Source organism: Cucurbita moschata, unplaced genomic scaffold (genome assembly GCF_002738365.1).
Source record: "Cucurbita moschata cultivar Rifu unplaced genomic scaffold, Cmos_1.0 Cmo_Scf00029, whole genome shotgun sequence".
In the NCBI taxonomy this organism is placed as follows: Eukaryota; Viridiplantae; Streptophyta; class Magnoliopsida; order Cucurbitales; family Cucurbitaceae; genus Cucurbita; species Cucurbita moschata.
In genome coordinates this window covers 2767034-2790750 of record NW_019268545.1, presented here as the reverse complement: position 1 = coordinate 2790750, position 23717 = coordinate 2767034, and the positions used below count along the sequence as shown (strand labels likewise).

Below are 23717 nucleotides of genomic sequence, written 5' to 3'. Positions count from 1 at the left end.
ATTTTTTCGAAATGGACAAATTTGCAATTTAGCACTTATATCTTTGAAGACTAAAGAACCGAGTCGTTTTGTAAATAGAAAACTGTAAAAGAGGGAATCTGCGCCACACAATTGATCGGCTCACGAGTGGCATTCGTGTTAACTCTCTCCGTTCCACACATTCCATCCTCTCAACTGTCCGCCTCACTCTGCCCGCTGTTCATGCCGTGGCCGTAACCTCCACGTTCCCATTGCCCGCACCATTGACATTATCGACCCTCTCAGCTCAAGCTTCTGCATGCGCCAACACTACCAAATCACTTCCACTCACTTTCAGATCACTACGGATAAACTAGTCGATTTTGATCGTTGGGTTTCTTCATAATTTCTGAACTTATCCACTCTTTTCGTCAATTTCACTATCTCTGCCTTGTGGTTTGTTTTTCCCTTTAAATCATGGTTTCCGCAATGCTCAGTGGAGCTGAATGCCTCAAGATCACCAGGGAATTGGGTTTTTCGGCTTCCAATCTCCACGGCAGGAATTTCCCCAAATTAGGTTTAGTTTCCAGTTTTCGGTGTTCTAAGGCCGTGTCCATGGCGCCTAAGTGCAGTGTTTCCGCTTCGCGGCCGGCTTCTCAGCCTAGGTTTATTCAACACAAGAAAGAGGCATTCTGGTTTTATAGGTTCCTCTCCATTGTGTACGACCACGTCATAAACCCTGGGCATTGGACTGAGGACATGAGGGATGAAGCTCTTGAGCCAGCGGATCTCAGCGACAGAAATATGATTGTGGTGGATGTTGGTGGTGGCACTGGATTCACCACTTTAGGGATAGTGAAGCATGTGGATGCCAAAAATGTAACCATTCTGGATCAGTCGCCTCATCAGCTTGCCAAGGCTAAGCAGAAAGAGGCCTTGAAAGACTGCAAAATTATTGAAGGGGATGCTGAGGATCTTCCATTTCCTACTGATTATGCTGATAGATATGTGTCTGCTGGAAGGTATGCTGCTCAAACTCTTCTCTAGCTTTTTTTCTGCATGTTCTTTGGTAATGTATATTTATTTATGTTGATTTACTAGTTTGAACTGAATTATGGGGGGATCCATTTAAGTGAAATTTGTGAATCACTCTGAAACAAGATCAAATTTGGAATATGTTTATCTATAATCTTGCATTACCATATTAAGGTTAGAAATCACGGCTCTCTATAATGGTATGATATTGTACACTTTGAGCCTAAGCTCTCATGGTTTTACTTTTGGTTTCCCCAAAAGGTCTCATGGAGATGTATTCCTTACTTATAAACCATGATCAACCCTTAATTAGTCGATGTGGGACACCCCTCCCAACAATCCTCCCCTCGAACAAAGTTCATCATAGAGCCTCCTTTGAGGCCTATGGAGCCCATTGATTAGCCTCCCCTTAATCGAGGCTCAACTCCTTTTCTCTGGAGCCCTCGAACAAAGTACACCCTTTGTTCGATATTTGTTCACCCTTTGTTTGACACTTAAAGATTCTATTGACACTAAGTTAAGGACATGACTTTGATACCATGTTAGAAATCACGGCTCTCCACAATGGTATGATATTGTCCACTTTGAGCATAAGCTCTCGTGGCTTTACTTTTGGTTTCCCCAAAAGGCCTCATGGAGATATATTCCTTACTTATAAACCATGATCAACCCTTAATTAGTCGATGTGGGATATCCCTCTCGACAATCCTCCCCTCGAACAAAGTTCACTGTAGAGTCTCCTCTGAGGCATATGGAGCCCCTTGATCAGCCTCCCCTTAATAGAGGCTTGACTCCTTTTCTCTGGAGCACTCGAATAGAGTACACCCTTTGTTCGATATTTGTTCACCCTTTGTTCGACACTTAAGGACTCTATAGACATGGCTAAGTTAAGGACATGATTCTGATACCATGTTAGAAATCACGACTCTCCACAATGGTATAATATTGTCCACTTTGAGCATAAGCTCTTATGGCTTTACTTTTGGTTTCCCCAAAAGGCCTCATTACCAATGGAGATGTGTTCCTCTTATAAACCTATGATCAACCCCTTAATTAGTCGATATGGGACACCCCTCTCAACACCGAATTTAAAAAGTGGGTCATTCTCACTCATAATTTAGCTAGAGGAATCTTCGCTCATAATTTAGCTAGAGGAATCTGCAATTGTGGGAGAACAAGAGAGGGAGATATGTTTATGGTATCTCTGATCTTGTTTTGTGATTTCTCTGCTCAGTATTGAATATTGGCCAGACCCACAGCGTGGCATCAAGGAAGCATATAGGGTCCTAAAGCTTGGAGGAAAAGCATGCTTGATTGGTCCAGTGTACCCAACGTTTTGGTTATCTCGTTTCTTTGCAGATGTGTGGATGCTTTTCCCGAAGGAAGAGGAGTATATCCAGTGGTTCAAAAATGCTGGATTTACTGACGTCCAATTGAAAAGGATTGGTCCAAAATGGTATCGAGGAGTTCGTCGCCACGGTCTAATAATGGGATGTTCTGTGACTGGTGTGAAACCATCCTCCGGCGACTCTCCTTTGCAGGTACTTTTTTTAACCATTTTCGACCTATGTTGTGTTAGGAATCACGACTCTCCATGATGGTAGGATATTGTCCACTTCGAACATAAACTCTCGATCGTTTTGTTTTTGATTTTCTCAAAACGCCTCATAGTAATGTAGATGTTTTTCTTATAAATCCATGATCAACCCCTTAATTAGCCGATGTGGGACTCCTCTTCTAACCATCCTCAACAATCCTCTCTTCGAACAAAGTACACCATAGAGCCTCCCCTTAATCGAGTCTCGACTCCTTCTCTGGAGCCCTCAAACAAACTACACCATTTGTTCGATACTTGAGTCACTTTTGACTACACTTTCGAGGGTCTCAACTTCTTTGTTCAACATCTAAGGATTCTATTGACATGACTAAGTTAAGGGCATGACTCTGACACCATGTTAGAAATCACAAACCTCCACAATGGTATGATATTGTCCACCTTGAGTATAAGCTCTCATGACTTTCCTTTTGGTTTTCCCAAAAAACCTCGTACCAATGGAGATGTATTTTTTACTTATAAACCCACTGATCAATCTCTTAATTAACCGATGAGGAACTCCTCTTCCAACAATTCTCAACAATTAAAACATAGTTGATGCTGCTCAATCTCTTAATTAACCGACGAGGAACTCCTCTTCCAACAATTCTCAACAATTAAAACATAGTTGATGCTGCTCCAAGACTTCTTGGGGTTCTTTTGTATCTTTGCTAAGATGTATCTGCAAAAACAACCAGAACAATGATGAATTATCATATGGGTTCGGTTCTTGGAAATCAAGACTTCGAATATGAACACTCAGTCGGACCCACTAACAATTCCGAATGGCTGAACATGTGCAAAAGCCAAGAACATGATCATCATGCAGAATCAGTTCTTTGAAAATCATGACATGGAACATGTACACTCAGTGTAGGTAGCCACAAACAATTATGAACACGATGATCATCTGCAGTGTGAAATCTGTAACTATCTCATAATGTATTTGTTTGCAGCTTGGGCCGAAGGAAGAGGACGTGTCAAAACCCGTAAATCCATTCGTGTTCCTGGGTCGCTTCCTTCTGGGAGCCATGGCAGCTACATACTATGTGCTTGTTCCCATATACATGTGGATCAAAGATCAGATTGTTCCAAAAGGTCAACCAATCTGAGCTGGGAAGAAGGATTCAAAGCTGATATCCATTCTACTCTTGCAGGTGCAATTTTAGTTTTCTTGTTGTATCACTCTTTGTTTCTTGCTGCTTGTTTTTTCTACATTGATAACGAATTGAATACCCATCAGAAATGTGTATGATTCGGATTCAAACTTTTCTTGGAATCAGAGAACTTCCATAGGACCAATCCCTTTGCCCTTTATGTCATGTTATGGTCAGAGTGACTTCAGGATCAGGCTTAAAATATTGATGGACAAACTTATAAAAATTTGAATTAATAATCAAGTTATGTTTAGTATAAGGACTAGATTTTTGTTAATTTTTACGTGTATTTGTGAGAGGTATCGATTAATTCTTAATATTGATGTCGCTTTTGGAGCTGCAATCTTGTTTAGGAGTGTCAAGACATATACGACTCCTAAGAACAATATGATATAAATTCAAGGTATATCTCTCTCGAGTCGTGTCGAGCAAGGTAAGGAGTACGTCATTTATGGTTTCGGTTGAAATATGGACTTATAGTCTCTATATATTCATGCCCACTCTTTCACCTTCCTATATTTGGCCTTTTTTTTTTTTTCATAAGTCAATGGTCAGCTTCTTGAATTCATCCCTGAATATATTGTCGTGATTAAGCCTGGACCACTCTTTATTATATTTTCAAATTATTCAACTAAATGAAAACTTTATTTATTTATTTATTTAATATATTTTACTCTATTATTCTAATATTAAGTTTATGTTAGGTTTTTTAATTTTAAAAAATATTTTAATAGGTTTCTTTAACTTTCATTTAAAAAAAAAAAATATTAACATGCTATGACTTGTTAATATAAAATTGTAAATTTAGAGACCATCTTTAATAATTTAAAAATTATTATTTTTGTCAATATTAATGGTAAATATCAGAAATACCCTTCTTTTTAGCCCTCCCTTGCTAACATGGCCATCGAAGAGGTCAAGATTCAGTTCTCTGTCACTTTCATTATTACTATCTTTTTCTAATTATTTTCCTCTTTTTTTTCTTTGAAATTAAAAATAAAAAACAAATAATTCAATTAATTAAAATACTATTATTTACGAAAAAAATAGTAAATTATGATGTTTAATTTTTCCATTTTTATGAATCATATATGAGCTTTATTTATTTTTAAAAATTTGGTTGAAAATAAAGCTCATTAATAATGTTATAGATGAAATTTCATGACTAGTTGCCAAAAGTCAACATATAATTTAATTTTAATATTTATTTTTTTATTTTTATAATTATTGACTTTATCTGAACTAATTAATTTACGAAGACTAAGCATTAATTAGTGGTGGAAATGATATCTATATTAACAAACTAATCTCGATTCAAATTACATTAAATCCAATATATATATAACAATTTTTTCATATATCATTTTTTTTCTTTAGATTTTTAAATAATTCATTAATTTTTTTATTCCTCAATTCTCTAACATTTCACCTATTTCTCCATTGTTTAAATAAATAAAAAAAATTAAAATTAAATATTTTTAATATTTTCAAATATAAATATAAAAAAATTTCAGCCGTTGATTCGAGATAAGTTTAATCAAATCCGATTGGAATTTATTTAAATAAAATTTCATCAACTTTCCCAGAGCGTTTAATTAAATTAATTGGTCCGATTTGGTTGACCCCAAGAAACTGGGTGTGAAACCCGCCATTATCTCAATCGCACGCGCTTGATTTTTTTTTTTTTCATCTAGAAATTTTCTCGTTCAAAGAGGAGAAAATGTTTCTGGGAAGATTATAATTTTCTTTGAGCGCGTTTGACTATTTCAATTTTTCCGTTGAACAATCAACATTATTGTTCTCTTTTTTTCAGCTCACCTACTGATTGCAACATGTATATAAGAATATAAACGTTTGAATCGCATTTCACCACAAACTCCTTCGTTTTCTTCTTTCTCGTGTTCATTCTGTCCATTGTTGATTACAGCGACCGAGCTTTTATGGCTGCTGAAGCTCTTACAGAAGATCAGATCGCTGATTTTCGTGAAGCCTTCTGTTTAATCGACAAGGATGCTGATGGTGAGTTCATCTTTCTCTCCCTTTTCTTTTTGCCCACAACCTGTTTGATATTTTGCCTGAATGAAACATGAGCCTGAAATTTATAGTTTCTTCTTGTTCTTGTTCTTGTTCTTGTTTTCTAAATTAAATCAAGTGTTGATGGAAGAAGTACATGTTAATGATCATGGAGCTGCTCAATTTAGAAAAATTGATAGTTTGTTCATTAGATTCACTAACTTAACGAGCTCAATTGAATCTTAACAAGCTAAACAGAATCTGGGAATTCATAGATTCATATCAGATTACTTGAAAGAAAAAAAACTTGGTTCTATGCATGATCGGTTTTAATCATTCTTTCGTTAAGAATCACAACTCTCCACAATTGTATGAAATTATCTATTGAGTTTTCCTAAAAAGCCTCGTACCTATTGACATGGCTAAATTAAGGGATGTATTCCTTACTTATAAACTCATAATCATTCCTAAATTGGCTGCCAATGTGAGACTCACTCCCAACAATTCTCAATATCTTTCTCTTAGTTATGATAAATCTTAACTTCTTACCAGTCAAGATTAGTTTATTCTTTGTGAGAATTGTTTTCGTTTGAGTTGATAAAGGGTGAAGGTTTAAGGGTGATTGTTAAGTGAAAGTTGTGGGGATATTTGTAGGATTCATCACGGTGGAGGAGCTAGGGGCAGCAATTCAGACATTGGATGGACACCCCACCAAGAATGAAGTTAGAGATATGATAAGTGAAGTCGATGTCGACAGTAACGGGACGATAGACTTTGAGGAGTTTCTAAATGTCATGGCAAGGAAAATGAAGGTAAAGAAGCAAAACATCACTGCTATTTTACATGTGTACATGGTGGCTGAGAAGGGGTTGGTTGGGTTTTGCAGGACAATGTTAGTGAGGAGCTAAAAGAAGCCTTTAAAGTGTTTGATAGGGACCAAGATGGTTATATCTCAGCTTTTGAGGTAAATTTTCAATCATTTTCTTCTACTTCTCCCTGAATTTGGTCTGATGATGTGCACCCAAAACACTTTTCACAACACAGATTTTCATTTTGCCAAAGGGTCCCTTAGAGATCTCTCTCTGCTGTTGTTATGACTGTTGTTACTTTGCCTGCCCCTTTGAACCGATTTGAAGCCATTGCTGTGAGGTCCCACGTCGGTTGGAGAGGGGAAGGAAACCTTCTTTATAGGGTGTAACCTCTCCCTAGTAGACGCGTTTTAAAAACCTTGAGGAAAAATTCGAAAGGAAAATCCCAAAGAGGACAATATCTATTAGCGGTATGCTTGGGCTATTACAAATAGTATTAGAGTCAGACACCGAGCAGTGTGCCAGCGAGGACGTTGGGCCCCAAGGAAGTAGATTATAAGGTCTCACATCGGTTAGAGGGAGGAACAAAGCATTCTTTATAAGGGTGTGGAAATCTCTCTCTAGTAGACGCGTTTTAAAATTTTTTAGGGAAAGTCTGAAAAGAAAAGCTTAAAGAGGAGAATATCTGCTAGCGGTGGGCTTGGACGATTACAATTGTCGTGGTCAAAGAAAACCAAAAGGCAGGCTACTTTTAAAATCTAAAAGTCAAAAGACAATTCACAAAACCTCTATATTATTATATTGTCTAAAAGCTAAAACCTAAGTTGAGATCCACGTCGGTTGGAGAAGAGAATGAAACATTCTTTATAAGGGTGTATAAGGGTGTAGAAACCTCTCCCTAGCATGCGTTTTAAAAACCTTTGGGGAAAGCCTGAAAGGAAAAGCTCAAAGAAAATAGTTGTTACCCTGGTGAAGTCCATTTAACTGAAATGGTAAGCCAAATGCTGACCAACAAAGTGATTTCCATGATTTGAATGTGCAGTTGAGAAATGTGATGATAAACTTGGGAGAGAGATTGACAGATGATGAGGCTGAACAGATGATTCGAGAGGCCGATTTGGATGGCGATGGCCGAGTGAGTTACGAAGAGTTTGCGAGGATAATGACAATCAGTTGATGTCCTTCCAACATGTTATGTCGATTAGGGTGAAAACTTCATAATCCTAAGAACAATCTTTCATTTATGTTTATTGGTTCCATTTGCCCTCACACTGTAAATTAGAACACTTCAAACTGCAAAGAAATGTGATTTCATCTCATGTTTGTTTGTTTTATGCTAATAATCCTAGCTGCCCATTGTGTGATTGCCAAAATCCTTCATTCAAAGCTCTTCCCAATCCGTCTCATTGATTCTCGGTCTAGATAGATTTACAAGAGCTACAAAAGTGATGATGATTGACGGGTTGAACTATCTTACGGTCTCGATCTTTTCTTCTCTTTCATTCAATTACTTGAAGAACAGTAGACTCGGTGAAGAGATAACAAGTGTTAAATATATAAATAAACTTAACTCAATTACACCTCATTTTATGGTTAGGTTACTAACCATCAAACAAGTTCGATGAACATTTAAAATCAATTCAAAATATGTTAAAACACATACTTTTGACTCAAGGGGTCATGTGTTCGAGTTTCTAATTCTATACATTTAGCTAAAAATGGATTAAATATCATTCTAGTCGATGTATTTTGAGTTTCACTCCATCTTATTATATATTTTCAATCGTCCACTTTCAATAAATCTTAAATTTAGTTTTTAAAGTAAAATTTTATCTAAACTCGTCGAATAATTTTGTATATATATAATTAACAATAAATTAATTGCACCAATTATTATTATGAGTAAAAGTATTTATCTAGTTAATATGCTAAATTACAAATAATAATAATAATAATAACAACTAATTTTTAAAAAATTGGAATTTTGGATGAAAATTTGTGGCAATGTCGTATGTTTCAAACTAAATGTATATATGTATGTACATACACACATACATACATATATATACATATATACATATATATATCTATATATATATATAGATATATATATACAAAAGCGACGATGAGCTTTCTGAGCTCACCGATGGAGTCCTCACAACCTCAGAATCCCGACGAGTACTCTGCCTCTTCGACAGTTATCACCTTCGGACGCCCAATTCCTCTTCTTCGTGGGCCAATTCGAGCCGGTCAATCCGAAAATCCCTCGGCAGGTCCGTCCATGCTTGCATTTAGGGATCCCCAAGCGTGGGAATCTGCATACAAAATATGCGAGTTGAAGATTATTGAACAGTGCGAGGCCGGCGCGAGGATTGGCTGTTCAATAATTGCTTCCGACAAATGCAAGCCGCGGTGGTGGGGATTTTTGATGCAATCGAAGAAGGGGTTGGATTTGAAGGCGAGGGAGATGTGCGAAGAGCGAGAAATGGAGGCTTGCTTGGCTGCTGCAAAGGAGAAGTGTGTTGGTTTCGCGAAGGAGAAGTGTTCTAAGCCGTTCATGGATGCTAGAATTGGAATTTTTCAAAAGGTCTGATCAGTGGACAATGTAGAGGTATATCGCCTTGTTCTCTTATTGATAAACTCAATACATGATAATTCACATTGTGGTTTGGCTGCTGTTACATGCTGATGAATCTGTTTTCATGATCAATTGTCGAACCATGAGCTATAAATATCATTTCAGGACTTTCGTTCATCTTAGTTGTTGTAAATTGTTATGAAGATGAATATTCCACGTATGAGAATTAGTATTGTTATGCCTATATATAAGCTTGTTTAGCATTGTTTTTAGGTGCGGAGTCATGTGGAGTATTGTGAAGTCATTGTTCTTTTGTATTTGCCTAGAGGCAATTGGGAGGAACTTTGTAAGAGACTTTGTAGTGTGAGAGTGTGAAAGATACACTTGTAAACACTTTGGTTATAGTGATTGGCTACTACCCATGGATACTTTGGTTATAGTGATTGGCTACTACCCATAGATGTAGGGGAATTTCTTTTCTCCGAACTACGTAAATCTTTGTGTCTCTTTGCTTAATTTCTGTTTGTGGGTGTGTGAGTGCAATCGATTTTGCTTCCGCATTTGGACTACAACAATTGGGTATCAGAGCTCTTTGGTTGTGCCATTATGGCACGACAAGTGGTATCATAACATTTTTTTGTTGTGGCATTCTGCTCCAACAATTGGGTATTAAAACATTTTGCTTATGACATTCCACCACCATAAGTGGTATCAGAGCTTTGAAGGTTGTATATGGCATTACCGCGCAAAACATTAGCATCCAAGATTATGATGCATTTACGTGACTGTTGTCAAGTGGCATTGTATTGATTACTGAAAACAATATAATTGAATCGTTCTTCGTGTTCATGTACAGGCTAGTTCCGTGCTTAATTATTGGAAATATCTGTTCGGACGGCCATACATGTTCATGTACCACAATCCGGGTCAGTTTCTTGGTAATTCCAGGTTCACAAGCATTTATTTCTGGTTGGTTAATTACATAAGTGGTATACTGACTTATGTTTAGCCAAATTAATTTTAGCATACTATAGTTAATTTGTTAACTATTTGTTGGAATTTGTGAGATCCCGTATTGGTTGGGGAGGACAACGAAACACCCTTTATAAATGATAAGGATCACGGTGTTCCAAATGGTTCTTCCTCAATCGAATCAGCTTGTATCACATGAAATGATGGTTGAACCGAGCCTATCCAATTTGTAGATGAAGAATGAATGCTTATTGAATCTTCTTGGTCTTGGATTGTGTAATAGGTCAAGTTGGAATTTCGAACACTGTGATCCTTATCATAAGGGTGTGGAAATCTCTTCCTAGCAGACACGTTTTAAAGCCTTGAGAGGAAGCCCAAAAGGGAAAGCCAAAGAGGACAGTCTGTACTTATTAATTAAAAGAAAACCTATGGAAGATGATGAATTAGAAGGGTATCTTTCTAATGGAATATTTTGTTCTCCTTAGGATGGATTTCCCATTTCTTCATGGCTTTTGATGTCATCCACCTAATGCACTGCGTCGGTAGGATCAAAATCAACTCATCAAGGCAGTCTTCATGTTAGAGTTACCTGGACTAATAGCTTGAATATTGAACTCTTAGATCTAGTAGTATTTATCTGTGATGTCCCACATCGGTTGGGGAGGAGAACGAAACACCCTTTATAAGGGTGTGGAAACCTTTCCCTAGCAGACACGTATTGAAGCCTTGAGGCGAAGCCCGAAAAGGAAAGCCCAAAGAGGAAAAATCTGCTAACGGTGGACTTGAGCTGTTACATTATCGAGGTAGAAATCATGAGTTTGAATTCCTGCAATACTGTTTTCTCTCGATTTTATATGAACTGTCTTGGCGTTGAATCACGTGTATCGAAATTAATATTTCAGCCTAACAGCTTGAACTAGGCTCTTTGATCTAGTGCTGATTCAGCCCAATCCTTCTGGATGAAATCCTTATAATTAAGTGATGACTACGTGGTCTCAATGTTTGATAGAACGGCGGACAAAGCATCCAAATGAAAGCAGCTTCTCAATGCTTAATTTTTTTTCTGATCCTTTGTGGCAACTGTGGTTAAATCAATGTGAGTATGATGAAAATGATATGCTTAATTTCGTTTCCATGATATATCTGAAGGTACAATATGTATGCGTGTCGATATTCGTGACAACACACCACTGTAGGCACATTTTTTAGGGAAAAGAATTAGATGCTTGTAATTTAGATACAATGTGGGTTCTTTTTTCTTCTTTTAATGAAAGACCAAACTTTAGAATAGAAATGTGCCATACGAAAAGCAAAGCCCAAAATAAAAGGCTCCTCGTAAACAGACAACCTAGTCTAAGATTCAGACAGGCAGCTCCTCCTATGAACACTCAAACACCTCAAAACATTCTCCTATTCCTCGAGTCAATGCTGTCGATGGTTTCATCGGCTGGTATGAGATTCGGTCGGATATGTTTGCTCTAGGTGGGAAGGAGGTAATTGAATATGACATTCTTCCTATTAAACCAATCATTTGCACACAATCATAAAAACTAACTTCATCATTGTTCTTGAATGGTTTTCTTTTTTCTAACATTTGACTTCTTGATCGACGGTATATGTTCTAATTTTCTAAGCTATACCCAGGTTGGTTAGTTCGTTGTTTTGTTGTTTTGTTGTTTTGAGTTTCACTCTTAACAGAAGAACGATGAATGACAAAGGGAATTCGTTGAATATTAATTAGAAAAAGTAGTTTGCTTTAGTTAATTGATTTTAATTAGCTTAGGATTGTGAAGTTTGAAGCTAAATGTGTGGATTGTGCTGCAAATGAATTATAGAAAACTGGATTCATGCTGTATTTTTAGCCTAAAGTTTATGTAGCCATGGGATTAACAAATTCATAGGATCATAGCTTAGAACGAACATTCGGCTTATGTACCCATGGAATATAGGTCGTCTCGAGTCCTTCATTCAAACAAGGCTGAAAACAAAGATTCAGGACTGTTCATGTTTGGGAATAAGGGAATATATAATGCCTCCAATAACGTATAAACACTGTTCTTTCATTTTTTATGCTTCCTCCGAATAAAATAAAAATATCCCATTAGGGGACAAAGCATTCCAATCACCATCCCAGAGGACAGGAGCTTTAAACTTGCCTATATTATATTGCAGAAAAAAATAATAAATAAATGTTTGTAGAACTTCAAAGCAATAAGCATGGAGAAGGGGATCTCAAAAGCACCAAAACCTCTTTGGATAAGAGAAATTCTGTCACTCAAAACCCTAACAGATTCCCAGAGCAGAGAGGCAAGCATTAGTGCAGATCTGCTTCCTACGCCATTTTTAGGCGAAGCTCAAGAATCTCCATTGCTATCGCCCACTACCCTTTCTAGAAAATATGTGTATCATTATTGTCGATGACACGACCAAATAAACCAACCTGCAACAAGAAGAGATATTCACAAATGGTTGTTTAGGTGTAGAAGAATTTGCTAAAATAAGATGAACTCTGCAAGGAAGAAGAGATGGGGAAGTGTTTGAAAGTAGTAAGATTGATGGTTGTAGGCAAGAGAAGGTGGTTGGTTGTGTCGTAATTCGATTTTCTCGTGATACCATCAAAAGGTGAAGCTACCATATGATCTGATCTTTCCTTGTGTGAAGAGCAAGAAGAAGGTTAGATCATGCTGGCAGCTTCAACTGCTGGTGATGCACGGCAAAGTTTGAGAGTTGGTGTTATTGTTTGAATGAAGATGAGGGGATATAAATAGAGGGGGAAGTCTCAATTTTTGTTGGTGAAGTGTATGTGAAGGGGTTTGAAAATGAAAAAGTAAAAAAATGAAGAAAAGGTAGATATATGGCAGAGTGGCAATGGTCCAAAGAACGGCCCAGGCCCACTCTTAGCCGATATTGTCCTCCTTGGACTTTCCCTCAAGGTTTTTAAAACGCTTTGCTAGAGAGAGGTTTCCACACCCTTACAAAGGATGTGTTTCATTCTCCTCCCCAACTGATGTGGGTTCTCACAATTCACCCCCTTCAGGGCCCAGCGTCCTTACTGGCGCACCGTCTCATGTCTACCCCCTTCAGGGAACAGCCTCCTCGTTGGCACATCGCCTAGTGTCTGGCTCTGATACCATTTGTAACAGCCCAGACCCACCGCTAGCCGATATTGTCTTCTTTGGGCTTTCCCTTTTAAGCTTTTTCACTTTATGCAACTCTCTCATTGTAAAATCTTCCACGAAACAGAGGAAATCGAGACATCAGAACACGAAGTCAGGGGACCATATGCATGGAGAACGAAAGTAAGACTCGGCATCTTCATAACCCACCCAAACCCAAATCATGCATGTGACTTTCACTCTTTTTTTTCTTACTTTTTCTCTTTCTTTTTTTTTTTTTGGATATCCGTGACTGTCTGGACTAACTTGCTCGCTATCTCGACTAATCTCACTAGAAAACCCGCCTAACCCTACAACATTATCGTTATTTACTCTCATCTGAGTGAAAAGAAGGGATTTGTTGATGAGTGTTCCTGGTTTTTTCCATGAACTGAAAAGGATGGATGAAAATGGGAGGTGAGAAACCCATTTGTTTAATGAAGAAGAAAACAGTGATCAAGTTGTTTGTGTATTTATGGTGGTGAGAGTGACATTGTGTAAGTTTGTATGTTGTTTTTGGTTCTTCATTTGGTTGGTTGAGAAGTTGAGATATAGATAGAAGAAGAAAACAGGGATCATGTGAAGCTTGGGGGATCCATACTTATTGGAATACAACACTCCAAATTCCTCAGGTACTTTACCTTATTTTATATTTTATTATTTACTCTTCACCAACCTAGCTCAGCTAGTTAGTAAAGATTATAATTATTAAACTATTTTTAAAAAATAAATAAAACTAAATTATGGAGGAAAATGTTTGCTTTCTTTTTTTTTTTCCTTAAAATTTGAATAAATTTTTAATTTTTTTAAAAACAATTTACGTTTTATTTTCCAAATAATTTTAATATGTTTTTTGTTTCTATATTAATATGCCAATAGTTATGATAAATTATTTTAATATTAATAATATATATATATATATAGTTTATGAGATTTCAAACTGACATTTTAACCTCTAAATATTGATTTTAATAATATTATATTTTAAATAAAAATAATAATCTAAATCATATTTTGCGAATTTTTTATTTTTTTAGTTTTTAAAATTTGAGATTCTTTCCTCAAATTTCTTATTAATTTTAACTATTCTATATTAAAAAAAAATTGAATTCTTATTCAAAGAACATGTTTTAGTTTTGGTTTGGAAATATTAGTTAAAATAAATAACAAAACCTCGTAAGATTTTAAAATGGGTGTATTAGGGAGAGGTTTCAATAGGGAGAGGTTTCAAAGGGATGCGTAGTACCCCTTTTCAACCGATGTGGAATCTCACAATCTACTCCTGTTTGGGCTTCCTCTTAAGGTTTTAAAACAGATAGGAAGTGATTTTCACATCTTTGTATGAAATGTTTGGTTACCTTGTGTAACTGACGTGAGATCTCACATAAGGATCGATTGATCCGAAAAAAGTGGGAGAAGTTTATAAATATATAAACAACGATAAAAAAAAGAGAAACAAAAAAAAAAAAAAAAAAAAAAAAAAAAAAAAAAAAAAAAAAAAAAAAAAAAGTAGTGGGACGAGCAATGAGTAGCATTTGCATATGGGTTGCAAGAAGGACGGTGAAAGGAATGGGGAAATATCTGGGATTTTTTGGAAGTGGGTTGACAACGAAAACTCAGGCTCAACACCGACCAATTCATTTCAAACCAACAAACAGCCACACCGACCCACTTAACTACCAACTGCTGCTGCTCACCAGCTTGGGCCCTCCTCCATCTTGGCTGCTTCTGCTGCATCCTCTTCCCTCATTTCTGGCCACAAACACTCTCTCTTTTACTGCAACAAACATACAAACTTTATGCAGTAATCCACGGTGAAGCAGAGAACACACCTTGATTCTGTATCATCCTCTGCCTCCCGTGGCCTCCCTCTCCACCTAAATTTACCTGCAGCTTCAAAAACCCACCACGCAAAAAATGAGGAGCAGCTTTGTTGTGTGAAAATAAAGGGCATAGAGAGAGATAAAGAGAGAGGAAAAGACAGTTTCCCTTTTAATTCTGTGCTTGCCATGATTTCCCATCCTGTTCATGATTAGAGAGTTTGAGAGTTATGGGTTTTGGAGGAATGTTTGATTAAGGAATTGGAATATGGGACAAAAACTTGTTTGTTTGCTTTCTTACTTACCCAGAAGAAATGGAGATAGTGTGTTTTCCAGCTACCTTACTTTCGGGTCGAACCGAAACAGTCGAAGCGATGGCTCAACGCTTTCACATCGTCTTCTTCTATTCTTTCACTGAAAAACTCCTCCCAGAACCCCTCATCCAGCTCTGTATCTTCGCTCTCTGGACCCTGCAGCTCTTCCTTTACTTCTGCTTCTTTCTTAACTCCCTTCCCTAGTCCTTGCATTTCCATAGCAAGTGCTTCCAGTTCAGATACTTCATATCCACAAAACTCCAGAGGCTCAATCTTAATGGGGTTTGAGGTTCCTTCTTCACTGCCTCTGGAGCTGCTTGGTCCTTGATCAATGGGCCATCTCCTCTTCTTTGTTGCTGCTTCTTCAACCTCCCTTTTCTTCTTCTGGTGCACTAGTTGCTGAATGAAGTCTGGATTCTGCATTGCTCTTGCTAAGAATTTCATCATCTGTCGCTGTTTCATCTCTGTCCCTTGCAGCTTTTGCTCCATTGCTTGTAGGTAGGCTCTTGTATTCTGCTGCTCACGTCTCAGCTTAACTAGCTCCATCATCACCATTTGCTTGTCCCGTTTCAACCGGTCGAGTTCGGCGTCAAGCCCGAATCGACCGATTTCAACGCAAGGACCTGGTTCTTGTTCTAGAGGCAGAGACTCAGAGGGTGATGCTAGTGGTTTTCTTCTCCTAATTGTCCTAAGAAGATGCTTTTGGCCCCTCAAGAATCCTTCATTGGCAAACTCCCATCTCTCTGGATTAATCTTCCTAAAACCCTGGAATCATAGTTCATACTAAAAACTCCCTCCCCAACTAAAAGAACTCTAGAACAGAACAAAAATGGCAATACAGAATTCAGAAAGCAACAGAAACCACAACCAGTTGAACACAAAATTCAAGAACTCAGACCATCTTCGATGCAATATTGAAGAGAATTGGAAACTTACGTAAGTGTTGAGCTGCCGGATGAAGCTTGAGAAGTTATTGTGCTTGAAGAATCGAGGCAGTAAATTAGCGGAGAAGGCTTGGGGATCCCAAACGATGAAGCTGATTCCTCCCCTGCCCCAAGAGATAATGTGTTCGGTAATCGGATCCTCCACCATGTCGAATATCTTGATCAGAAATGGCGGAGGACCACCGTCGTAAAGACTTTCCATCGGCTGGGGCGTGGCTGGGAAGCCATAACCGCCGCGTACCTCCGGCGAACTTGAGCCCCAGTCCTCCTCCTTCACTGGATATTGAGGATTCATCGATGCAACAACTGCAAAACATAAAAAGAGGGAGAAATGGGAGTCCGATTCTTACAATATTGAATCCAAGAATGATCGTAGAAGCGTATGAACAGAAATTGACGAAAATTACGAAGTGGAAAGGAGAAAGGTGACGTGATTATGGGAATTGGGAATAGGAGAATGGTGTGCTGTTGGGAGATGCAGCCATGAAGATGAGAGGCAATTAACTAAAATGGCAGAGAAATTGAAAAGAATCCAATAGAGAAGGACGTTTTATGGTGAGGAAACGACAGAAAAGCCATGGTGATGATTGCGAGAGGACAAACGCGGTTTCAATTCTTCATCAAATCAAAAACGTCTGTTCACATCGCAACCATTAACGAAAGAAAAAAAAATCTGTTCATTTGTGGAGCTCCTCTTCCTATCTCGCTCTCGCTCCGTTTCGAATCACTTTCTAAACCGTGAAAACCCGTTGTAGAATATGAATATTTTATTTGGAATGAACCCGTTCTAACATGTGACTTGATCACTATCGCATGTAAGTCGGACGAAGGCGGTTGAGGTGATAATAGTACTATACCGGGAAGCTGAAACAAGAGGTCTTCAAAATTTTAAAGTAAGAGTAATACCCTTTTGAAAGTTGATTGTGAGATCCCACCGAGGAGAACAGAACATTCTTTACAAAGGTGTGGAAATCTCCCCCTAACAAACGCGTTTTAAAAGCTTGAGCTGAACCTCGGGAGGGAAAGCCCAAAGAGGATAAGACGGAGTCAAAAATATTTTTTGGAAAATCTTATAGAAATATGATATTTTTGAGAAAAAAATAAATTTTTTTATATTAATTTAAAAGAAATAGGCGGAGAGAGAATGAAGGGCAAATAATGTGATATAAATAAATTGTGTGTTCCAAAGTCCCAACTGCAGCTCTGCAACTGGCGCCTGATTTTTGTACGGACCAAAAAGGAGCTTTGTCCTTTAGTGCTTCAACAGCGTTAAATGTTAAATTTTAAAAATTTTAAAATTTAAAAAATAAAAGAAAATTCTAGATACCCACTTCTGCCAGAAGCTTCTGGAACTGCTTGCCTTGTCTCTACTCCAATCATTTTTATTTTTATTTTAAATCTATTTTATTACTCTAATAAATGTTTTTTTTTTCTTTTTAGAATATAACATTAATACGGTTATATAGTATTCTTTTTAATTATATATCAATATTATATTTTAACTTCTATAAAAAAAGAGTTATAAAAAAATCCTGAATTTTTAAATGTTCTTATAATAATACATTTTTTTTTTAAGTTTAATAATTTTTTTCTTATTTATTCCTTATATATTTCTATTCTTATTTTTAGTCTCCCCTTCTTTTGTCTCTTCATTTTAGAAAGAGCACTCAATTAGTGAGCTATTATGCACTCTTTCACGAGTAGCTGCTTCTCCTCCTGACTGTCTCTACACCCCTACCTCCTTTATCACTTAGCCGATGAACCTTATCCCCCATCGTCTCACTTGCCGACCTTGACCCTTGTTATTTTGAAATCATATTTAGTATTCAGAGTTTGCCTCGATTTGGTACCACTCTCGCGGCTTCGTCCAGTCAACTGGCTTTCCACTCAACTTTAGTACTACCTTCTACTTCTACCCCCAGTTAAACCGAATGACAATCAAAGATAATGTGCATGCATATTCTATCAAATTTTACTAAGAGCTAGGACTCCAAACTGCGATCCAACAATAATTTTCGAGCTATCAAAGGCAAGTAACTATTAGAATGAGATCTTGGAAGATATATAATTTTTAATATAACTTTAAAAAAAAAAAAGAAAATTGAAATTAAGCAAGTGAAACAAAATAGAGTATTTAAAAGTAATAATTCTTGTATGGCTTATGGTGTATGAAATTGGAGAAAAGGATATGAAATTGTAAATTACAAGTATTTTCCCTGATTCATCAGAATACATTATTAAGAACACAGAAACGGAAGCTGATGATTTTACATTAATTGAATATAATTACCAAAAATCGTACAAATTTATAACTTACAAAACCTGAAATACGGGGGGTGGAAAAGAATCTATGAAATGGTTGGTCGTTACATACACATGCTCTAGTATACATTGTGTTGATGATATTGCACTCTCATGGTTCATGGCTGTTTACCCGGCTATGAAGCTCCAGCATTTCTTGATGGTTCGGGTCAACCGAAAGAGCAGCTCGACAATCTCGTAGAGCTCCCAATACATCTTTAGTATGCTCGCGGAATGCCGCTCGGAGGTGTAGAAGGTGAAGGTCTGCTTTGAATGCTATTGCCCTTGATAGTTCTGCAATCGCTTCATCTACTTTGTGGCTATCCATCAACACTGCTCCCATAGAGAAGAAATCATTTAGTTGACAAACAAAAGGCTAAATCCCTAGCAATGGCTGAAAAGTAATGGGTCTAAAAAGTCAAATGGATAATGAGTATAACCGTTCAAGCCCACCGCTAGCAGATATTGTCTTCTTTAGGCTTTTCTTATCGGGCTTCCTCTCAAGGTTTTTAAAACGCGTATGCTAGGACGAGGTTTTCACACCCTTATAAAGGGTGTTTCGTTCTCCTCTCCAACCGATGTGGGATCTCACAATCCACCCCCCTTTAGGGCCCAGCGTCCTCGTTGGCACTCATTCTCTTCTTCAATCGATGTGGGACCCCCCAAATCTTTCAGGGCCCCGCGTCCTTGTTGGCACACCGCCTCGTGTCCACCCCCTTCGGGACTCAACCTCCTCACTGGCACATCACCCGGTGTTTGGCTTTGATACCATTTGTAATAGCCTAAGCCCACCGTTAACAGATGTTATCCTCTTTGGGCTTTCTCTTTCGAACTTTCCCACAAGGTTTTTAAAATGCTTTTGCTAGGGAGAGGTTTCCACACCCTATAAAAGGTGTTTCGTTCTCCTCTCCAACCAACGTGGGATTTCACAATGAGCTTGGCCAAAGACATAGTAATATATATAATTCATATTAGTGTTAGGTATCATTCTCTCAACAAATAATTTGGTGCTTAATATGGCTTGAAATATGGTGCAAATAATTAACTCCTAATTCAAGAATAAACTCGAGAGTAAATCAGGGAAGGATATAGCAACCTGCAGCACGGTATCTGTATGGGTACACCCGAAGAGGATCCAACTGAGTAACCATATCTAGATCCGCTTTGGTCGAGTCACGGTCACCATACTCAGACCTCTTCTCATATGCAGATGCATTATTGCGCGCTTTTTCAATTAGTTTGGTCATCTCCTCAAATGCAGCAGCCTTATCATTTCTGAGATAATGAACCCGAGCAAGACCTTGATGCGCTCGAGTGTGACGGATTTTGAGGGCATTAATGTAGCAATCAGCTGCTAAGTCTAGCTTCTCACAGTCAACATAAACACTTCCAAGATTGTTCAGAGCCTAAAAAGAAATGGGCAGTTACACGAGTTAAAAGACAATTTTTCAATACAAGCCACGATTAGTTGGCAAGCTGCCTCATCACAACTATCATTCCATAGACGCAAACTGAGTAAGAAAATAACAGCTTACAGTTATCAGTCAATTTCTGTATCAGGAAGATATTGGCTAGAATTATTTTATGTGGTATATATATTATATCCATGATTGTCTGGACTAGATTATGTGCATCTTGACTGCCAAGGTAACTTGTAGGATACTAAATCCTAGGTAGGCCACCATGGTCTGAACCCATTATCTCTAAGCCCTTTATTATTTCCACGATTTAGGGACAACACATGGTTGGTATCAATTGCATCAATAAATAATAATTATTAAACTTTCATGTTAAGACTCCATATATACATATATTTAGTCCTTCACTGGTTATACAATTCAGACTCATCAGCATTTACTGGATGGCAACCAACACAACGGTCAATTTTTAAATTAATAAATGAAATGTACGAAAAGAGGCAAATCCTATCAACAATCATACCACTTGGTCGAATTCTGCTATGAGAAAACCATACCTGACCTTTGCGCAACCTATCCGAAGGGCACTTCAGAGCATCTTCTAGGAGGGAAATAACTGTAGAAGAACAAGACGGATCTTGGCTAGAGTCTGCCAGTGCATAGGCCTTCAAGAAAAAAGCTTCGAAGGATCTCTTAATTTTAATTGATTCCTCAGCCTTTTGGAGCCCTTCCTCGCAATGACCTGTATCATACAAGATCCAGCCCTCATAAACCAGCCTCTCATGTTCACTGGATGCATGTTGACGAGCTAATTGCAAACTCCGCATGGCAGCTTCAGGACAGTTCAACCTGATAAGTCAATGAAAGAAATCTTCACCTATCACTTGAGAAAAAAAAACTCACACTAGGATTATCTTTCCCACTTCACAGATGTGTATTGCACAGAACTTAGTGAGAGCCAGAGAAGGAAGGGATATGCAATAACATGGCAAAGTTACAAAATAAGGGACTATATTATTGATTCTTTTATATTTTATCAGTTGAAGTACATAGGAAATGCTATGCAGAGGAACCAAAGAATTTAAGCAAACAGAAATGGCTAATAATCCAACTAATCTCCTATTCATGTAGTGTAGATTCAGCCCTCCCCTCATTTCAGCAAGTATAAATTTGAAATCCCCAGGCTGAATCCAGAGCATGCCCGTCTTGTCGTTGGTTATGGATTCAGCATGCATACATTTTCCAATAAAGTTACTGATTTAGCATATGCTCTTATCTAAAAAAAATTAGCATATTCCCAACTATCTACCAAAATCTAGTTACAGTAAGTAAACAATCGTCAAAAACCATCTGAAGCTTTGTGTCAAAAAAAGAAAAAAACAGCAATACCAATAAATGAAGAAAAGAAGTCATCCTAAACACAAATAGATAACCAATTAACCTGTCAGAAAAGGTTCTTTTATCTAACAATTGCTTATTTAAAGTTGCAACAAGCCAATCATTGTTGCCCACAAAACAAAAATAACTAAATGAAAAGAAGTCACAGGCTGAGGTTAATAGCATACCGTAGAAGAAGCAAGGACTGTCTGAAGTACAGAACACCTTTTGCTGCATCAGACTCAAGCATCTGGTAGATTACAGACAGAGACCCGATATCATCAACTGAAGACCATCTATCATACAACTGAATCCAACAATCTGCCGTCGTCCAATTGTTAACATGCTCACGCACAAGAGTTCGGAGTTGTAATGCAGCTGCCTTACCCTCAAACATTCGATAATCAGGGGAGAGAGTAAGAATGGCTTGAATGTCACAGATTGCTGCTTGATAATCTTCAAGGGCAAGGTAGAAGCAAAACCGGAGTTCCAAACATTCAAGTGCAAGTTTAAATCCAAGAATACGGTTGATTTCAGCAAGAGCTGCATGAACATCCTGTTTTCGCATTAAGGAAGCAGCTCGATACATATAGGGATAAGTCAGAGTTGGATCCAAGCCAGTTGCTTTCTCAAGATCTGTCAATTTTTTATTGGCATCAGAATATAATGATCTCTCCTGATACATCCACCCAAGTGGGACACCAGTAGAGATAACAGAGGTCAGCTTGTCATAGGACCATTGCTTGTTACCATTTATGTGACTTAAGCGAGCCAACCCAACAACTGAATAAATATGGCCTGCACTAAAAGCAGCCTCAAATAGACGTTTGGCTTCATTATACTCTTTCCTTAAGAGCCTTACACATCCCAATTGATGACAAGCAAAGAGTCTCTGCCTATCAGTTTCAGAAAATTCCACCAACCTTTCTAGGAAACAAGCAGTGTTCTCTGATCGAGGATCAAGGTTTATGGAAACTTCACTTAATAAACAATAAAGGGAAAACGAGGCATGACCCACCATGGTTGACCTTTGTTGTTTATTAGCATTCATAAATATGTCCACCACACGATGATCACTCAAGCAATCAGGGAGATCATTTAGAAAAGTTTGCAGACATGATGCAGCAAGAATATGACAATTCTCTTCGAGGGCATAGTCCATGAGCTCCACAGCATCTTCTCTAGTGGATGCAAGAGGTGCTAGTCTTCTATCACATGCATCTTTGAGCTTTTCACAACAAAATTTATTTGCAAAAGTCAATATTTCCAACAAAAGATCTGGAGAAACTTCATCCAAATTCCCTGTGTTGCTGAACTCCCTTATAACCCTCATACCCGAAGGGGAAAGATTGTTTTCAGACAGATCAATGACCTCACGGTTTGATTCAGTGAAGCACCCATTAAGCATAGCATGAAAAGGAGCTGAGAGACCTGAAATTTTCTGCCTATCACAAACAATCTCCTCATCACTAATTTTAAAAGTGACATGTCTTGACATTGGGTTCCCATCAACTGCATGAGGGTCGTTGGGATTTCCAGCATCTACCCCAGTATCTACAGGGAATTGGGCAGCAATATCAACAGGTCCAAACTCTTGAGCGCATTTCTCACAAGTCGCAAGTAGGTCGGTGATAATCTCTTCCCCCCGCTTCTCATATTTTAACCATGCTCCAAATATAAGCTTCTCGTGAACTATGCTAGCTTTCTGCCAAGCAGAGCGAAGGCTTCTTCGCATAAGTTTAACCTCCCCAAGCCCTCTAAAGACCTGAAACTGAAGCAAATAGAGATTCGATCTCTCATGGGTGGGACATGACTCGAGTTCTTCATGAATTTGAGCTAAAACTTCAACATAATCAACAGGTTTGAAGTACGGCAGAATTGGAGGATCGGGGACCTTGATAAGAGATTCTCTACAAAAATTTAATCAACCCTAAGGATATAAATTTCTGAAGTAAATACTATACAACAAAATAATAATGAAAAAAAAAAAATATCTTACATCGACGAAGAAGAGGATTGTAACGAGAGTTTGGAAAGTTTCCCTCTTTCAACCTGGAGCCAAGCCTGTGGATAGAAAGCATTGAGCTGCGTTTCTTTATAGGACTCGGAAGGGAAGAAAGTCCTCATAGCGCACAAGAGATCAACACGACTTCCAGATCTCCAAAAATGTCAGATGGCTATCGTTCCCCAATCGAACTAACCTAACAAATAGCAAAATGAGAGAATACTAAAACATAGTTTGGAGACCAAAAAAAAAAAAAAAAAAAAAACA

General features: G+C 37.8%; 5 protein-coding genes across 16 annotated transcripts in view; 3 read left to right on the top strand and 2 right to left on the bottom strand.

Moving 5' to 3' along the window:
* Positions 1-109: 109 nt before the first annotated feature.
* On the top strand, positions 110-3909 carry LOC111463939 (2-methyl-6-phytyl-1,4-hydroquinone methyltransferase, chloroplastic). Its single transcript, XM_023107917.1, has 3 exons — positions 110-980; positions 2228-2534; positions 3544-3909. The coding sequence occupies exons 1-3, from the start codon at positions 436-438 to the stop codon at positions 3697-3699; spliced, it is 1008 nt and encodes a 335-aa protein (XP_022963685.1). The 5' UTR covers positions 110-435; the 3' UTR covers positions 3700-3909.
* Positions 3910-5352: 1443 nt separating this feature from the next.
* LOC111464061 (calmodulin-like) lies at positions 5353-7933 on the top strand. Of its 2 annotated transcripts, none has more exons than XM_023108117.1 (5): positions 5353-5380; positions 5672-5763; positions 6412-6569; positions 6644-6721; positions 7609-7933. In XM_023108117.1, exons 2-5 carry the CDS (start codon positions 5685-5687, stop codon positions 7741-7743), a joined length of 450 nt encoding a protein of 149 aa, XP_022963885.1. In that variant the 5' UTR covers positions 5353-5380; positions 5672-5684; the 3' UTR covers positions 7744-7933. The 2 variants fall into 2 exon arrangements, with proteins under 2 accessions (XP_022963885.1, XP_022963884.1); XM_023108116.1 differs by lacking the exon at positions 5353-5380 and adding an exon at positions 5387-5578.
* A 701-nt stretch (positions 7934-8634) lies between these two features.
* LOC111464060 lies at positions 8635-11049 on the top strand. Of its 3 annotated transcripts, none has more exons than XR_002713985.1 (3): positions 8635-9177; positions 10001-10070; positions 10602-11049. XR_002713985.1 is itself a non-coding variant. In XM_023108115.1 (2 exons), exon 1 carries the CDS (start codon positions 8692-8694, stop codon positions 9157-9159), a length of 468 nt encoding a protein of 155 aa, XP_022963883.1. In that variant the 5' UTR covers positions 8640-8691; the 3' UTR covers positions 9160-9177; positions 10001-10082. The 3 variants fall into 3 exon arrangements, 1 of the variants encoding a protein (XP_022963883.1); XR_002713984.1 differs by having other exon boundaries at positions 10001-10082; XM_023108115.1 differs by lacking the exon at positions 10602-11049 and having other exon boundaries at positions 8640-9177; positions 10001-10082.
* A 3783-nt stretch (positions 11050-14832) lies between these two features.
* Positions 14833-17058, bottom strand: LOC111464064 (heat stress transcription factor A-6b-like). 8 transcript variants are annotated; one of them, XR_002713988.1, is made up of 4 exons: positions 16342-17058; positions 15432-16170; positions 15104-15164; positions 14833-15023 (listed from the first exon to the last, which is right to left on the bottom strand). XR_002713988.1 is itself a non-coding variant. In XM_023108121.1 (4 exons), exons 2-3 carry the CDS (start codon positions 16642-16644, stop codon positions 15433-15435), a joined length of 1041 nt encoding a protein of 346 aa, XP_022963889.1. In that variant the 5' UTR covers positions 16645-16675; positions 16712-17053; the 3' UTR covers positions 14833-15293; positions 15397-15432. The 8 variants fall into 8 exon arrangements, 5 of the variants coding, with proteins under 5 accessions (XP_022963889.1, XP_022963890.1, XP_022963891.1 ...); XR_002713987.1 differs by having other exon boundaries at positions 15104-15158; XR_002713986.1 differs by having other exon boundaries at positions 15104-15293; positions 15397-16170; positions 16342-17053.
* A 1480-nt stretch (positions 17059-18538) lies between these two features.
* The window catches only part of LOC111463838 (ETO1-like protein 1), a 5798-nt gene continuing 619 nt past the window's right edge, over positions 18539-23717 (bottom strand). The window contains exons 2-6 of one of the 2 annotated variants that reach the window (XM_023107777.1): positions 23445-23641; positions 21634-23355; positions 20626-20917; positions 19747-20056; positions 18539-18983 (exon numbers count right to left, since the gene is read on the bottom strand). In XM_023107777.1, the coding sequence (XP_022963545.1) occupies positions 18763-18983; positions 19747-20056; positions 20626-20917; positions 21634-23355; positions 23445-23572 (2673 nt within the window). In that variant the 5' untranslated portion in view covers positions 23573-23641 and the 3' untranslated portion in view covers positions 18539-18762. Of the gene's footprint in view, positions 18984-19746; positions 20057-20625; positions 20918-21633; positions 23356-23444; positions 23647-23717 lie in introns of both variants that reach the window. The other variant, XM_023107776.1, reaches the window with a different exon arrangement.

What these genes read in the sequence shown, in the direction of transcription:
- LOC111464061 (XM_023108117.1), top strand. Translation starts at nt 5,685, where the DNA reads ATGGCTGCTGAAGCTCTTACAGAAGATCAGATCGCTGATTTTCGTGAA. An exon ending in TCATGGCAAGGAAAATGAAG is followed by an intron (nt 6,570 to 6,643) that starts GTAAAGAAGCAA and finishes TGGGTTTTGCAG; the next exon opens with GACAATGTTAGTGAGGAGCT. An exon ending in GTTATATCTCAGCTTTTGAG is followed by an intron (nt 6,722 to 7,608) that starts GTAAATTTTCAA and finishes TTGAATGTGCAG; the next exon opens with TTGAGAAATGTGATGATAAA.
- LOC111464064 (XM_023108125.1), bottom strand. Translation starts at nt 16,644, where the DNA reads ATGAATCCTCAATATCCAGTGAAGGAGGAGGACTGGGGCTCAAGTTCG. An exon ending in TCCGGCAGCTCAACACTTAC is followed by an intron (nt 16,171 to 16,341) that starts GTAAGTTTCCAA and finishes CTATGATTCCAG; the next exon opens with GGTTTTAGGAAGATTAATCC.
- LOC111463939 (XM_023107917.1), top strand. Translation starts at nt 436, where the DNA reads ATGGTTTCCGCAATGCTCAGTGGAGCTGAATGCCTCAAGATCACCAGG. An exon ending in AGATATGTGTCTGCTGGAAG is followed by an intron (nt 981 to 2,227) that starts GTATGCTGCTCA and finishes TTCTCTGCTCAG; the next exon opens with TATTGAATATTGGCCAGACC. An exon ending in CCGGCGACTCTCCTTTGCAG is followed by an intron (nt 2,535 to 3,543) that starts GTACTTTTTTTA and finishes ATTTGTTTGCAG; the next exon opens with CTTGGGCCGAAGGAAGAGGA.
- LOC111464060 (XM_023108115.1), top strand. Translation starts at nt 8,692, where the DNA reads ATGAGCTTTCTGAGCTCACCGATGGAGTCCTCACAACCTCAGAATCCC.